General features: G+C 42.1%; 2 protein-coding genes across 10 annotated transcripts in view; both read right to left on the bottom strand.

Annotated features, from left to right (window-relative positions):
• abcc8 (ATP binding cassette subfamily C member 8) overlaps positions 1-10,789 on the bottom strand; it is a 64,899-nt gene extending 54,110 nt beyond the window's left edge. For 3 of the 9 annotated variants that reach the window (XM_088997246.1, XM_088997247.1, XM_088997252.1), the window contains exons 1-2: positions 10,373-10,787; positions 7,777-7,939 (exon numbers count right to left, since the gene is read on the bottom strand). In XM_088997246.1, coding sequence (XP_088853372.1) covers positions 7,777-7,939; positions 10,373-10,393 — 184 coding nt within the window. In that variant the 5' untranslated portion in view covers positions 10,394-10,787. Of the gene's footprint in view, positions 1-7,776; positions 7,940-8,089; positions 8,578-8,814; positions 8,856-10,035; positions 10,144-10,372 lie in introns of those variants that run through there. The other 6 variants (XM_088997250.1, XM_088997251.1, XM_088997248.1 and 3 more) reach the window with 6 other exon arrangements.
• Positions 10,790-11,764: 975 nt separating this feature from the next.
• The window catches only part of ush1c (Usher syndrome 1C), a 20,805-nt gene continuing 17,011 nt past the window's right edge, over positions 11,765-15,558 (bottom strand). The window contains exons 22-27 of the mRNA XM_088997262.1: positions 14,756-14,809; positions 14,318-14,417; positions 14,103-14,212; positions 13,212-13,267; positions 12,921-13,025; positions 11,765-12,201 (exon numbers count right to left, since the gene is read on the bottom strand). Coding sequence (XP_088853388.1) covers positions 12,932-13,025; positions 13,212-13,267; positions 14,103-14,212; positions 14,318-14,417; positions 14,756-14,809 — 414 coding nt within the window. The 3' untranslated portion in view covers positions 11,765-12,201; positions 12,921-12,931. The remainder of the gene's footprint in view (positions 12,202-12,920; positions 13,026-13,211; positions 13,268-14,102; positions 14,213-14,317; positions 14,418-14,755; positions 14,810-15,558) is intronic.

Genomic DNA, 15,558 nt, shown 5'->3' with positions numbered 1-15,558 from the left:
AAAATGGAATAAAACTCAAAGCCCGAAAGTGTGACCTCTTCAAGCCGGAAGTGAGGTACCTCGGCAGGATTGTCTCTGCTGAGGGGAGCCGAATGGACCCGGCAGATACAGCAGCAGTGCGTGCCCTGAAAAACAAGCAGCCAGGCACTGTCGGTGAGCTTCGAGCCATTTTGGGACTATTAAGCTATTATAGGCAATACATCAAAGATTTCTCTTGTATCGCTAGTCCCTTGTATGCTTTGCTTAAAGCCCCTCTGAATGTTGAGACTCATCAGCATCAAAGACAAAAATGGAAAGTGAGAAATAACAGTGTGTCTTCCAACACACGTATTGAGTGGAGTGATGAGCATCAGTCAGTGTTAGAGCAGCTAATAGACTGTTTAGTTCAACCACCAGTTTTAGGTTTTCCTGACTTCGCGCATCCTTTCATTTTGCATACAGATGCCTCTAACCGGGGTTTAGGCGCTGTGTTGTACCAAAGACAAAATGGCAAACTTCGCGTGATAGCCTATGGCTCTCGGACATTTACTGCAGCTGAGAAGAATTATAACTTACACTCGGGCAAGTTGGAATTTTTGGCGCTTAAGTGGGCGATCACAGACAAGTTTCGTGATTATTTGTACTATGCACCATTCTTCACTGTGTATAGTGACAATAATCCACTCACTTATGTACTGTCGACTGCTAAGTTAAATGCAACTGGGTGCAGGTGGGTCGCAGAACTTTCTGATTTTAATTTTACTGTTAAATATCGTCCCGGTAAGGAAAATGTTGATGCAGACAGTTGATCTAGGATGCCCCTTGATATGGTAACATATATGGAAGGATGTACAAAAGAAATGTCATATGACGCTGTGAGTGCTGCCGTACAAGCGGTTGACCAACAGAACGAGTCTAGTGCAGCTTGGTCTATGGGAATCTCAGCTACGTGTGCCGAGGTGTCACTAAACACACCGATAGCCCCATTGACTGTTGGACGGATCAAGCTAGATCAAGAGACTGACCCCATTATAGGACATATTATTAGATACAAACTGGCGGAGACGAAACCGCTAGGTACTGAACTAAGAAAGCATTGTCCTCAAGTTGTTTGTCTTGTGAGGGAATGGGACAAGCTACACTTTAATGACAGAGGTGTTTTGTACAGAAAAACGGCAAACAGAACCCAACTACTGCTTCCTGAAAAACACAAGGTGACAGTGTTAAAAGAGCTGCATGATGAAATGGGCCAACATGGTGTAGAAAGGACTCTTTCCCTTGTAAGGGATCGTTTTTACTGGCCCTTTATGCAAAAAGAAATAGAGTACTGAGAGAGTGTGTGTGCCTAAAACACAAAAAGCCCAACCGTGAGACCAGAGCCCCTCTCACTAATATTGTGACTACTCAGCCTTTTGAACTTGTCTCCGTTGACTTTTTGCATCTCGACAAATGTAAGGGTGGTTATGAATACGTGCTTGTGCTAGTAGACCATTTTACACGTTTCGCTCAAGTTTATGCTACGACGTCCAAATCTGGCAAAACAGCGGCAAACAAAATCTTTAATGACTATGCTTTAAAGTTTGGGTTCCCCCTTCGAATTCACCATGATCAGGGTGGTGAATTTGAAAATCAACTTTTTGCTCAACTGAAGGAATATTGTGGGGTTGCGGGTTCAAGGACAACCCCCTACCATCCACAGGGAAATGGACAGGTTGAACGATTTAATCGAACACTGATCCAGATGTTAAAGACACTGACAGAGAAACAAAAGAGTAACTGGAAAGACTCACTAAACAAACTCGTTTATGCTTACAACTGTACCAAAAGTGAGGTGACAGGGTTCTCACCTTTTTACTTACTTTATGGACGTTCACCACGTTTGCCAGTTGATATGTTGTTTAGTTTGAATCCAGACTCTAACCAGGGTGAAACCAACCAGAAGGACTATGTGAAGAAGTGGAAACAGGGCATGGAGGAAGCGTATGCGATCACGCAAGAAAATAACAACAAAGCTGCTGCCAGGAGTAAGAGACTATATGACAGTAAACTAAAGTATTCTACCCTGTTGCCCGGTGATCGTGTTCTGGTTCGAAACTTAACCCCATGTGGAGGTTCAGGCAAACTGAGAAACCACTGGGAGGATGTTGTTCATACAGTGGTTCGTCAAGTCAGCCAAGACATTCCAGTTTATGAGCTGAAACCTGAGAGGGGGAAGGGCAGATCTAGGATACTCCACCGCAATCTCTTGCTGCCATGTGATCATTTGCCATTAGAGACATCACTACAGTCCCAGTCCAAGGAAAAGTCCACTCGGCAACGACCGAACAAGATGCCGGAAATGGATCCGGAAGAGGATGATGAGGAGGATGAGTATTATCCAGTGTTGCATCGCCAGAGCACCCGACCAGACTCACCAGAACCGCGGGACGTGAGCTTCGTGGAGACAACCCACCATGATGACAATCAACTGGGGAATGAACTGCCGGGGACAGAGCCGGGAGCTGCGGAAGTTGACCAACCTCAGGAGGGCAACATTGGTCCGGAAAATGATTCACCTGTGACGGTGTGTCCCCCTTTTCCCCAGCCAACCCCCAGTAATCCTGATATTGGGGGAAATCAACGGCCACGACGAGAACACAGGAGACCCAAGGTATTCACGTATGATCGCCTTGGTTCGCCATCTTGTTACAATGTAGGGACAGTACCATATCATGGTGAACAGACAATGCCTTGGATGTATGGCGCACACCCCTATCATGCCACGAAATACTACAGAAATGGTTAATCGACACTTCGGTTTAATAGAACAGTGAGATGGAAACAAGAAGACCCCGATGAGCCCTGTATAAGTAAAACGGAATGTATGAAAAGAGTTCCAGTCTGTGAATTGTTGATTGTTATAATGTAAACAGAATGTATGAAAAGAGTTCCAGTCTGTAAACTGTTCATTATTATAGTTCATATTTGGATGCAGTTCATAATACCGTGCGTCATTGTTTTGGGCACGTCGTCCAGCGCATTTATGTATTTACTAGTACATATGTTGGGGACAACATCTATTTTGAGGGGGAGTATGTGACAGGTTGTAAATTATCGTATTTCCTATTTTGGTTACATTCGCGTAGTTCTATTGGTTTACAAATGATATATATCAAAAATGTTTATTTAAACATGGAACGCCTGCTTCGGTTAGTGTTTCGGGTCGGACCGATTTAGATCGTTGGACCGGAAATTGTTGTAAACATACGTTTGCATTAGATCGGGGCATTCGAAGTAAACCACTGTTGAGTCAAGACGTATCACATTGCTTGTCTTGTGGTTTTTTCTGGATCCCACAACACCGTATCTCCCTTACTATAGTGGAGAGCGCAACACAGACATTAAATACTGCGTATCTAGATGACTGCTGGTGGGGTAGAAGTTGTAATATTCATTCTGATCTTTCCTCTTCTGTGTTTCTGTACTACGTAAATAGCGAATAATAAACTCATGAATCAGTGCTTTAGAGTTTCAGTTGCGATGCAAAGTGAGCATGCTCTTGTTTAAAATGTTCCTTCAGTCTACTCACGGTAAACGTGAAAACTTCATGGTCACACAGCTCAGGATAATAAAAGAAGCAACATTTCTACTGCTGCTTTCAAGTATCCATTTCCTTTTCACAATTTGTTTAGTTTACATTTGAGGCTTCTACAGCTTGCTTGGCTTCTACAGTCCAGACTGTTGACTTACTTGAATTTGGTCAATGTTTCATTTGTTTCGCCTGCTCTTAGCTCAGCCCGTTTTGTCTTCGTGCGTCACAATGCCCGCCACTCTCCCCTCCAGCCACAATACGATGGCCCTTTTAGAGTGCTCGAACATGGTGAAAAGAGTTTTGTGCTCGATATGGGTGGGCGAAGGGAGGGCATTTTAGTAGACAGGCTCAAACCGGCTCATTTAGTTGCGGGCGAGGACATTTCGCCAGCCCAGGTTCCACGTCGCGGACGCCCTCTGAAACCTCCAGCCTCACTGCGGCATGTCAGGGTTGAGTGTCGTTCCCCCACTCACGTCTCACCCGGGTCACCTGCTCGAATAACGTCACCTGCACCACAGAATGAAGGACTGCGTAGTCGTTGTGGCAGGCTGGTCAAGCCTCCAGCAAAGTTTTCACCTTGACTTTCCTTCTGGGTGATCTGCGCTGGGCGCTATGGCGGGCACTAGGACCAGGCACCTCACCCAGCAGGTGTATGGGAGGAGGCGGGTTTACGTTACATATATTTCACTGCATTTTCTGTTTGAGTCAGATCCACTTGTTAGCCGTTGGAATAAACACGTCTCCACATTCAGTCATGTGTGCTCCTTCCTCAACGGTGACAAAGGTATGGATGACTTTCTTCAGAAGGAGCAGAGCATGGACTTCATTTATAAGTAAAGGTAACACGATAATAACATTTTTTTTCTATGCTACAGTTTATATAAAGAATACTGACATGACATTTTAAACAAAACACTTTAACTGCTGCAAATCATATGGTGAATAAGCTACTCTGTCGAGTTCATGTTTGTAACTGTTTGTGACTGTGATGACGTCAGTGCCTCACCAGTCATGAACCTCACCGCACGTCACTGGTAGTAGTAGTAGTCATAGTAGTAGTAGTAATGGCAGTAATAGTAGTGTGATGAACGTCTGTCCGCATTAAATGTGAAACCTACAAATCGGCAGTTCCATACTATGATAGTGATGTGTTGCTTTGTGTAAGCGGGTTCGGTCAATGATACAACTTCTGGATAGAGTTGAGGTTCTTTATTAGGATGGCTGTGTTGGTTGGAGGGGGAAGACAATTGACATGTGCGGCTCTCGTAGACTTTCATCAGCAGCGCATGCTCCTTTGGTCTATAGCCAGTCATCACTACATGCAAATACGATTAGCTCATATGATTACTTCTCCCTTTCTTAATTGAATTATTTACTTTTAACAAATGTAATGAATTTAATTATGTCAGTAATTAGCAATTTAAACTTGAATAAAGTCTTTACAAATTTTGCAACAATAAATGAAACATTCACATGAAACATTCATATCATCTTTTCTTTTTCTTGTCATTATCAACTGGAATTGTTCCTATCCCACTTAAAGCCGCAGCTGTTACTCCAATCCTGAAAAAAACCTGGCACAGATCCAAACGATTTCAATAACTTAGGTCCAATTTCCCATCTTCCGTTTATCACCAAAATCATTGAAAAAACGGTTGCCTCCCAGCTTCACAACTACCTCACCCACAATAACCTTTATGAACAATTCCAGTCTGGTTTCCGCCCCCGCCGCAGTACTGAATCGGCTCTCATAAAAATCACGAATGGTCTTTTTATGGCAGCCGATGCCGGTTCACTCTCCATCCTCATCCTTCTCGACTTGACCGCGGCTTTTGACACCATTTCCCACCCCATCCTGCTCGACAGACTTTCCACCCTAGGCATCATGGACACCCCACTTCGCTGGTTTGCATATTGTTCAATAGTTTCTCCAACTGTCTGCACACCTGAAAAATCTGTGCCTTTCAAACGTCACATTGCGTTTCGGAATGCAGTAAGCTTCAAACCTTTCCATTATTTTTGAAAGCTTCATCTTGTCATCCTCAGCATCAAATTAGTTGAAGTTATTGTAGACCTCTAGAGCTTCCTCTCCCACAACGTCCAAAAACATGGATGCTTTCATCTTCACATGGCTTTCATCAGCTCCAATTGCAGACCAATACAGTTCAAAACGTTGCTTAAATCTCTTCCAGTTTTCAGCCACGTTACCTGTTAGCTGCAGAGCTGCGGGTGGACGTAAAGCTTCCATTTTTGTTGTTTTCTGCCGGGGGTTGTGCTCAATGTCTTTCCTCCGTGGAATCTTACGTTCCAAGTCCTTATATCGTCCTCTTGTCTTCCAGACCAATTCTGACACCATGTGTTGCTTTGTGTAAGCGGGTTCGGTAAATAATACAACTTCTGGATAGAGTTGAGGTTCTTTATTAGGACGGCTGTGTTGGTTGGAGGGAGAAGGCAATTGACATGTATGGCTCTCGTAGGCTTTCATCAGACTGACTTGCAGCAGCACATGCTCCTTTGGTCTATAGCCAGGCATCACTAGTTAAACATGCAAATACGATTTGCTCATATCATTACAAGTGATTGACTTTTTTTGAACAATTCCAGGTATTTCTACTGTGCCGAATTGTCTCGCCAACCTTCAACAGGGTTACTTCAGACATTGTCTGTACCGTTTTGTCCTTAGTCTCACATCTCATTGGATTTCATCACTGTTTCCAAGGGCAAAACGGTCGTCCTCACTGTGGTAGACCAATTCTCCAAACTGGCTCATTGTTGGGGCCCTGTTCAAGCTTCCCTCACCATAAGATACCGCGTAGATACTCATAGTTGCTCCTTTTCCAAGAGTTCCTTGTTCCTTCCTGTGTTTTGGTTTTCTAATTCTCACGTGACTTAAGTTTCACATGTTTAGGCTTTTGCCATTTCATTGTGTATATTTTCGGGTGTCAAATTCACCTTGCCATTTGCAAGAGAATATTCATATTTAGAATACAAAATGTTTATTTTTATAGCACTTTCACAACAACTGCAGCTTTACGGAAGGATTTAATATGAAAATAAAACTACGGTAATAAAAAAACAAACACAACACAGTCACGCAATCATAACCATATTCCATAATATTTAGTTTCTGTGGCTCTTTTTTGCCAACGATTTATGTTTGTACTTTGCATTCCTTTTTATGATTGAGGTCAAAGCTTTCGCCATACAGACAAAACAAGCTAGGACAGAGATGTGCCTATTGATCACCCAGCTGACATGTGCAGCCAACTTTTTTCATATGGTAAAAAGGTGAAAATAATTCCTTCCGGCATGAGTAGTGACAGTAAATGATGGAACCCAAAGGCCAGCAGGACAGATTGTTATGCTAATTATTACAACAGGCTACATAAAGGAAGTCCGCTAACCGTTCCACATCTAGCGGAGTTGCAGTTCTCCAATTATTCTTATATTTTTCCAGTTTCTCATGATTGGGTTCTAATATGGCAACACCACAAAACCACAATTATGAAAATTGAAATGTTTCTTGAGTTTTGATGCGCCTGAAGATGAATTCCAATATGTTGTCATTTTGTCACAATTTGTAACTTTTGGTGTTCATGTTTCAACTCTCTCATAAATAATAAACATAAGTTATAGTAAACATAATTAAGATATTTTCCAATTATATGACAGCGGCAACTGTGGATTATCATGGCTTTTCATGGGTGAAACAGGAACACAGAGGCAGTGGCAAGCCAACTATGGAGAGTGACAAATTGCTAATTTTTAATGCCTTCTCAGATGAGCGCAGACACGGAGAAGCAAAAGTTGTGGCGCTGACATGCTGAACTATACACTTCGTGAATGGGCCATACATGATCTAGGAAAGTAACAACTAAATATTTTGAAAACTGTCGACCATTTGCCCAGAAAACACCATAAAGATCAAATAATATGCACATATATCAAGCCCTGTCTAAAGTGTGTTGATAAAAAAAGTCAAACATCCTAAATGGATTGTGAGGTTCTCTCACAATACACTCATTAGGGGTATATTTGTTTGTCAATGTTAGAAGGCAATGCAACAATGTAATCCATCAAATTAATTTATCACGCAATTATCAAAATTGGGGGATGGTTCTAAACCCTATTGTAGTGTGTCTAATTTGAAACCCACCGTAGCTCATGTTACCTCAAGTGTGTATGTGTGTGTATACGTGATTGGTGAATGTGTGGGGAAAACTCACCAATGAAGAGGATGGGGAATGTGATGAAGAGGAGGAAGACGTGTGGTACTAGGTTGAGCGCGTCCAGGAAACAGCCGTTGTTCAGAACCCCCCCGTCCACATTGTAAGCACCCGAGTTATTTTCACTCCCACAGAACGCCAAGGACATGGTGGAACTGGGACTCTGCAAGCAGCCAGCGTGTGAGGAAGGAGAGCAGAAGGAAAAGGGGGGAAGACAATGACAGGGTGGCGGGGGTGTATCAGAGATAGATGAGAGACCCACATATTAAAAAAAAAAAGCAGAATAGTGTCTTTTTTTAAAGGAGACACTAACAGCCTCTTCAGCAGCTCCCAGTAATTTCCAGTGTGACCTCTTTTCAAGTCGTCCAGCTTGCAGAATTTGGATCCAGTGCCGAAGAGGAGAAATAAGGAAGGCGAGGTGTGTGTGTGGGAGGTCGGTAGGGGGGGGGGGGGGGGTGTCAGAGACAATCCCAGTCCAGTACAACGGTAGCTACTTGGTATTTTCTACAGTCTAAGCAGCTTTGGGGGTCATGATGGTGACAAACATCTGCATCCTGTCTGCCTGCAGCTGCCCACACAGTCTAAAAGCGAGGCTTCAGTTTTCACTCAGCTACGTGCAGCTCCATTGGAACGCGTTCACACTCTCTCAAATGCCGCTCACACACACTAACAGGCGCACGCGGGGAGACCGGCGGCAGCATTCTGCAGTGCACCTGCTATTGCCGTGTCTTTTCAGACCGGAGCGACCTTGGGAGACGAAAGCAGGAGGGGCTGAATGTGCAGGCTGGCTGGACGAATTAGCTAGGAAAGGCAGGAGATGAAGAAGGGGAGGGACAAAACACAGAGAAATGAAGGAGGGACGCTGTCTGCCGAATGGGGAGAGCAAACATTTTATGGTCGTATGAAGCATGAACAAGGTTGTTAATCTGAAGCCCAACTCTGATTTATGAGTTGCCTCCCCTCCTGTCTTTCTTTCATTCATTGAACATATCATGTCATACACCATAGAGCTAAAAAAATACAAATAAATAAACTCACACAACGGTGCGTGCAGCCAATCATGGCACTTGTTCAGAGGATCACTAAAACTCACATGGGAGCAGATCTGAAAAATATAATCCAAACATAACCATCTGTGTGCCCTGTGGTTGGCTGGCGACCAGTTTAAGATGTCCCATGCCTACTGCCTGAAGACAGCTGGGATATGCTTCAGCACCCCCCCCCCCACCCCCGCAAGCCTTCTGAGGTTAAAGTGGATCAGATAATTGATGGATGCATGGGTACAGCGACATTCCCAATATGGTATTTCATTACAGTTCTGTTTTTTTGCTATTACCTCATTCACTGCCAGACATTTGCAAAAATGTGTCCACTCCAGTGCCAGGGTTTTTGTCATTGTCACTCGAATTCCAGGACCCACAAAATATTGAGTTTTAGAACTACATCAACATTCAATGCAGCATAATAAACCTTAGACACTCTTCTTTAATCAGAGAAAAAAATAGTTAATTCCTTAGTTATCAGGGTCTGGCATTATATGAGCTTCAAATGAGGGTGGCTGTCCAAAATACAATGCAATACATACATATTGGTTTATACAGCGCTTTAAGAACAGCTGAAGGGGGAACAAAGTGCTAGAATGAAAAGAGAAATGCTTCTGCCTTGTGGAAGGGAAAAAACATTGCCAGAGGTTATGGCCAGCGCTTTATCGGCACCCAAACAAGAAAAATTTGAACCAGAAAAAGATTGGGGAATGGCGCTCTACGTCATATTTTCAATTCGCGAATAAACTTGTGAATGGCAGTGAATGAGTTACTGATCACACTGCGTACATATGAGCTAAGTGACAATGAGCATGCAGTTGCTATGAGCTGTGAGTGCTATTTTAAATCACCTTGGATACAAAATGTGATGCATGTGCAACACAGCTTCTACACTTGCATGCAATCACATGAACTGTCCCTTTCTGTCACACATTCAGAGCCACGTCTTTATAGGCTACCGTTCTGGTGCGATATTGTGCCATCTCAAATTAATCAGTTCCATGTCTCAAAAAATACATTTAAGGATAGAACATTTAATCACACTTGAATGGTGATCCACATCAACGATCAAACTATGAGAGAGGTGTAAAACAGGACGAGAATAAAATCTGCACAAATATAGGTCAACACAGCTTGGACAGCACTGGAGGAAACGATGTCTGCATTCCTAAAACATTAGACAGGAAGATAATTTGGAAAAGCATACACTACTCACCTGATATAAACTTGAGCTCCAGGTTAAGAGGTGAAAAGTGAACTGTAGATTTGTTGGATCTCATCTCAACAGGAGGAATCATCATCACTTTTTAAGCTGAGGGATGCACTGATCAGTGATTTGATATGATGTCTTTATCAGTGACTGCAAATTTTCTAGCAGCTGTCTTCTAATCTGACAGTTGAATTAATGTAATTCCAGCACATAATGACTTTTAAGAATGGATAAATCCGATTTAATGTGAATAAAAATCGGCATTACACAACGAGATTAGTCATATAAATACAGCAGTGTAAATAAGCATCACGAGTGTGGGGGCAGGCGATCACGAATTTACCTGTTTGTATCGTGAGATCATCGCCGGCTTCTCGGCGTTGCAAATTACGTCACTTCCGACGGAGGAAGGGGGAATAAAATACCGAGGGGCGTCCTGTCATGAACTCTGAGAGCAATTTGGCATTTGGACAGATGGCGGTGTTGTTTCAGGCGTGGAGCTATCCTCGGTGCTGAAATCGGGTGCAGCGAAGGTGAAAAGTCACAACAGAGTCGGGGCAAAGAAGGCGGACCCAGGCCCACTGTTTGGCCCCCGTCGTGAATCGGCAAGCAATTCAAGCAAAAACCTCGCAGGGGTCGATGTAATCCTGCAAATGGTAGCCGGACAAAAGTCACGTATGCAGCTCGAGTGGGGATGACTAAACAGTGTGGTTACATAACTGGGAAAAGGGATGAAACACCACACACGCGGAACACTATTACGAGATTGTTCGACCCAGTTTCTGAACATGGAATTCATGCCGCAGCGAACAATCCCATCAAGATGTGTGCAAGAAACAAAGGTTGTAAACATGTATGTAACTGGTATGTATCGAATGTATCGAACTGGAAATTTAGAGAGAAGCATCATTGCCCCCTGTGGACACTCACACACGACTTTTGTCAGTGAAAGATGTTGCTTCTTCATACTGGTTGCTTGTTCTGTAGCCACAAAGGGACATAAGTCTTCTTGTGCCTGTCCCAAGCCCGGATAAATACAGAGGGTTGTGTCAGGAAGGGCATCCGACGTAAAAGCTTGGCCAAAACAAACATGCGTATCATACCTCTGAAGATGGAGGTTACTGATTCGCTGTGGCGACCCCTTGAAAGGAAAAGCCGAAAGGAAAAGAAGAAGATACTAGTTTCCCTGCCGGGGATGTCAAACGTTTTCAATGATTGTTCCCTTATGATTGTAAAAAAACATGGGGCTCCATGGAGTACTGTTAGAATAATCCAGTCGTGTAGAACTGCATGCATCTGACTGTCATTCTAAGAGCTGCCTTTGATATTTTGTCTGGCATGTAGCTTAAAAACCCACAAAAAAACACAAACTATAAAAATATATATGAATATATGTACTCGGTATGATGCAACACACCTATGTCTTTGCAAGCTGCATTTTTTTAACACAATCCAATTTTAAACGAATAAATAAATAAAGATGAAATACTTCTAAAGGAAATATCTGAGCAAGAAATGATACAGGAAAGAAGCAAAAGGTTATTAGACATTGTCATGAGAATACAAGTTGGACATTTTCTGCAGCATGTTCATCTCACAATCGAGAGATTCAAGGTACAATTTTTCAAATTATTCTTGTGATTTCATGGCTTTTGTTGAGAGATTCTTCCTTCCGTGGTACGATTAGTGGATGAATGGATTTGCTAGATTCATTAAGGACGCCAGCAAATATCGATTCTTAATTCCATTGTTTATTCCTGCAAACGGCAATTGAGTTGACTTGATTTGACATTGCCTGGAATATGACACACATCTATTCCTACGAAGACACAAGCGTATAGGAAAACATAAACATGTATTTTTTAGGGAGCGGGGAAGGGGCTTTGGCTTCATAGCCCAGCCTCACAGACGTGTGGATTACTACATTGTCAAATGAAGTACTGATCGTGAGCACCCTTTACAAATCAAGAGAAAGTCAATTCACTATCTCAGCGGGATATCCCGTTTCCAATTTGCAAACAAAGAGCAAAAGAAGCATGAGGAGGCTGCAGGAAAGTGCATTATTGTGACGTGATGGAAACGACAAGGTAATTCCCAAAGGAATCCTGAAGAATGAAAATGTTCCTTCTTCTTCACCAGACTGGTGGTCTACGCAGAGACTAGAAGAAGGTTCTGTTGGAAAAGACAAAAGAGATTTATTGATTATTCAAAGGCAATATGAGAAAACCGAGAACATTCTTTGTCTTATGGGTGCTCTGCAACACAACAATGTAACACACATGCAGCTGGGTTTTGCAAGCAAATAATAGTCCGATTGAAACCAAAATTGTCCACGCAACGTATTCTGCCTTTATGCAAAGCTTTCAAAATGAAAATGAGCATCATTGATCAAGACAGCAGTGTATACAAGTGGAGAACTCCCCCTTACAGTGCAGGCACTTAGTTGACAACGCATGCTAAAACGTGTCACATCCTCAGTCAGAGCAATTGACTGACCTCAGGGCACAGGACAATACCACACTGGCCTGTTTCTATAAAACACACGAGAGTGGCAGATATTTGATAGGATGGGTCAGTGATCACGTTAGCTGTTCACGTCTTTACCCGAATAGCATGTCTCTATCTAGTGCACGTTGAATAAAGGGATATTGCCTTAAGACTTTTGGGTTTTTTTTCTTTTCTTTGACTGAAAAGGAAATTCGATTGTACGCATGACTCACTGCTGGCACTTTCATACACGTGCCATGAAACTCTATAAAAACACTAATTTTGGTCCTCCTGAGTGACAGTCACATGCACTTGAGTTCAGCGAGGCGGGGAAAAATGCCACAGACAACATCAACATCCACTCTGCTGTGCAGAAGAGGAGGTTTGAAAGCAGATCAAGTTACCGGGTTGCGGCTTAGGGCTGAAGCAGGTAGCCGTGCCTGTACAGCGTTGCGCTGCCTTCAAACACCTTTCTGTTCGCACTGGGACTGACTGATGCTGACTTTGGGCTGCACAAAAATGTGCAAACACATAGAAACAAACAGCATCATCATATTCTGTGCCTGATCTCTATATGCTAGATTACTGGCCCCATAATACAAATACTGTATAGGTATACATTTCAATTAACAGCAAATGCGGCAATGCGCAGTGATAAGAGAGGTTCAAAACGGAGGAGGGGGTGAAACACTTACATTTCATCTTCATAATGTTTTGGGGGTGACACTGCAACAACAACATCAATCCAGTCCTGTAAATGATGACAAATTCAATTTGTGTATTTGTGTAAAAAAATGAAAATAAGATCAAATATGTCACCAAGCCAACAGTAAAAGTGTCATGATTGGTATTTTTGTTGGCTGTGCTTTGAGTACTGGTCGATTAAGTTTTGTTTCGTGTATTGTCGTGTATTCCCTGTATCCATTGTTTTCATTTCTTGTCTTACTTTTGGTTTTTGTTTCCGCTTGTTGTCGTCACCCAGGTCCCTCACCTACTTTTATTTCCTATTAAGGTGCCTTTGTTCCTTCCCGTCTTTTGTCAATTCATCGCTTCTGTTTTGGTTGCTGTTTTGTCATGTTCTCAGTTGTGATGAGCCCATTGTCAAATTTATGAAATGTTGTTTCTGTGTTTTTTGGGAGGGGGGCTTTTCTGACTGCATACTATAAAAGTCTTTCATATTCCACATGTCTTGTTGACACTTTTTTTGTGTTCTTTTGTTTGTGTTTTTCCTAAAAAGTGCAGGACACAGAATCCTCAAACTATCTAGCGGACGACCTGACTTGATTGACTCGAAAATCATGAGATGAAAACAGATGTGGTCGTATAAAAAGCAGGAACACATTTTACTGTGTTAAGGTAGAAGCTGACTGCTAAGTAAAGTTTATTTATTCATATGCTCTCATATCTCTGCTCCACTTGGCCTGAATCCAAGTGGACTCTAAAGGAGGAAAAAAACTTTGTCTGTGTGCTGTTACATTTTTTTTCTGTTATGTTTTTAACCCAAATGTTGTTGGTATATCAGCTCGCTGACTATTCACGTTTGAATATGGAAGACAGTTAAGACACTGAATCAAATGACAGAGTACCCCTCCGCTATTCCAGGCTCGTGCCAAAGAGTTTTGTCCTTCGGTCAGTGGAGCGTCTATCAGGATCTTCTCATTAACCGCCATAAGTTCATCACCTGGTACAATCCCACCTACAAATGCATATTACAGACATATAGCTACCAATGATAAATTCCTAGCAGGGACACATACACACTCTGGATGAAATTCCTTAATAATCATCAATTCATACAAACCGTGCTTGTCTGCCGCACCTCCCTCATACACAGACGACACCACTAACTTCCCCAATGGTGAGTCAGCACCCCCCTCCAGAGCCAAGTCAAGTTGTCCCACCTGAACACAAGCATCAGTCATGCTCACCTTAAATATAGTTACAAGACAACAACCATCCTATTAAGGATAATTGTATGTATGTATGTATGTATGTATGTATGTATGTATGTATGTATGTATGTATGTATGTATGTATGTATGTATGTATGTACGTATGTATGTACAGTGTGTGTGTGTAGGTGTATATGTATGCCTGTGTGTGTGTGTGTGTGTGTGTGTGTGTGTGTGTGTGTGTGTGTGTGTGTGTGTGTGTGTGTGTGTGTGTGTGTGTGTGTATGTACAGTATGTATTTATGCATGCATGAATGTATGTAAAAATAATGTGTCTCGAGTAAGTACCTTTCTGATCCGCAGCAATCTCACGTCCCGTCCTGCTATCTGGTCTGATGAGAACTTGTTTCACAGGGAGGAAGACGAGTAGAGCAATAAAAAAGTAGGAAGAAAAAGCACCGCAAAATGCATCAGTGCAATAGAAGGCAAATAGAGGTGGCAAAATTATAAAAAAGAATTACCTGCTCATTTCTGTTTGGCCGCCTTCAGTAATCATTTAGTTGAATTTAAGTATAAATTACAATGTTACAACAACAAAAAAACTTTCTGGTAGCAGCAGTACATTGTTCTTCCTAATAATTAATTCCTTTGCAAATGGTCATCACTGGGGTGACCTGGATCCTATCCCAACAGACTTTGGACAAGAGGTTGGACACATCCTGGACTGGTTGCCAGCCAGTCCCAGGGCACATGAAGACAGGGTTGATAAAGTAACACACTGACACACAAACATGTGGGTAATTTAGTCTTCAATTAACTAAGCCTTGTTTACCTTGTTAGAGGTAATGAAGCCAACTGATTCATCTGCACATTCACCAAACCCTTCATTACTGAAAAATTGCCTAATTTTTTTTACATAGCCAAGACATTTAAAAAATGGATCTATTAAAAACAGGAAAACATGTAAACACAATTAGTATAATTATAAAGTTATAAATGTACAAACATCAACATTAATAATAATAATAATAATAATAATAATAATAATAATAATAATAATAATAATAATAATAATAATAATAATAATAATAATAATAATACATTTCCTTTGTAAGCGCCTTTCAAAACCCTCAAGGACACTTTACAGTCAC

This window comes from Hippocampus bargibanti, linkage group LG05, assembly GCF_051943395.1.
Source record: "Hippocampus bargibanti isolate YZ-2025 linkage group LG05, ASM5194339v1, whole genome shotgun sequence".
Taxonomy (NCBI): Eukaryota; Metazoa; Chordata; class Actinopteri; order Syngnathiformes; family Syngnathidae; genus Hippocampus; species Hippocampus bargibanti.
The sequence above is the reverse complement of the archived record's forward strand: the minus strand, read 5'-3'. Positions and strand labels throughout refer to the sequence as shown.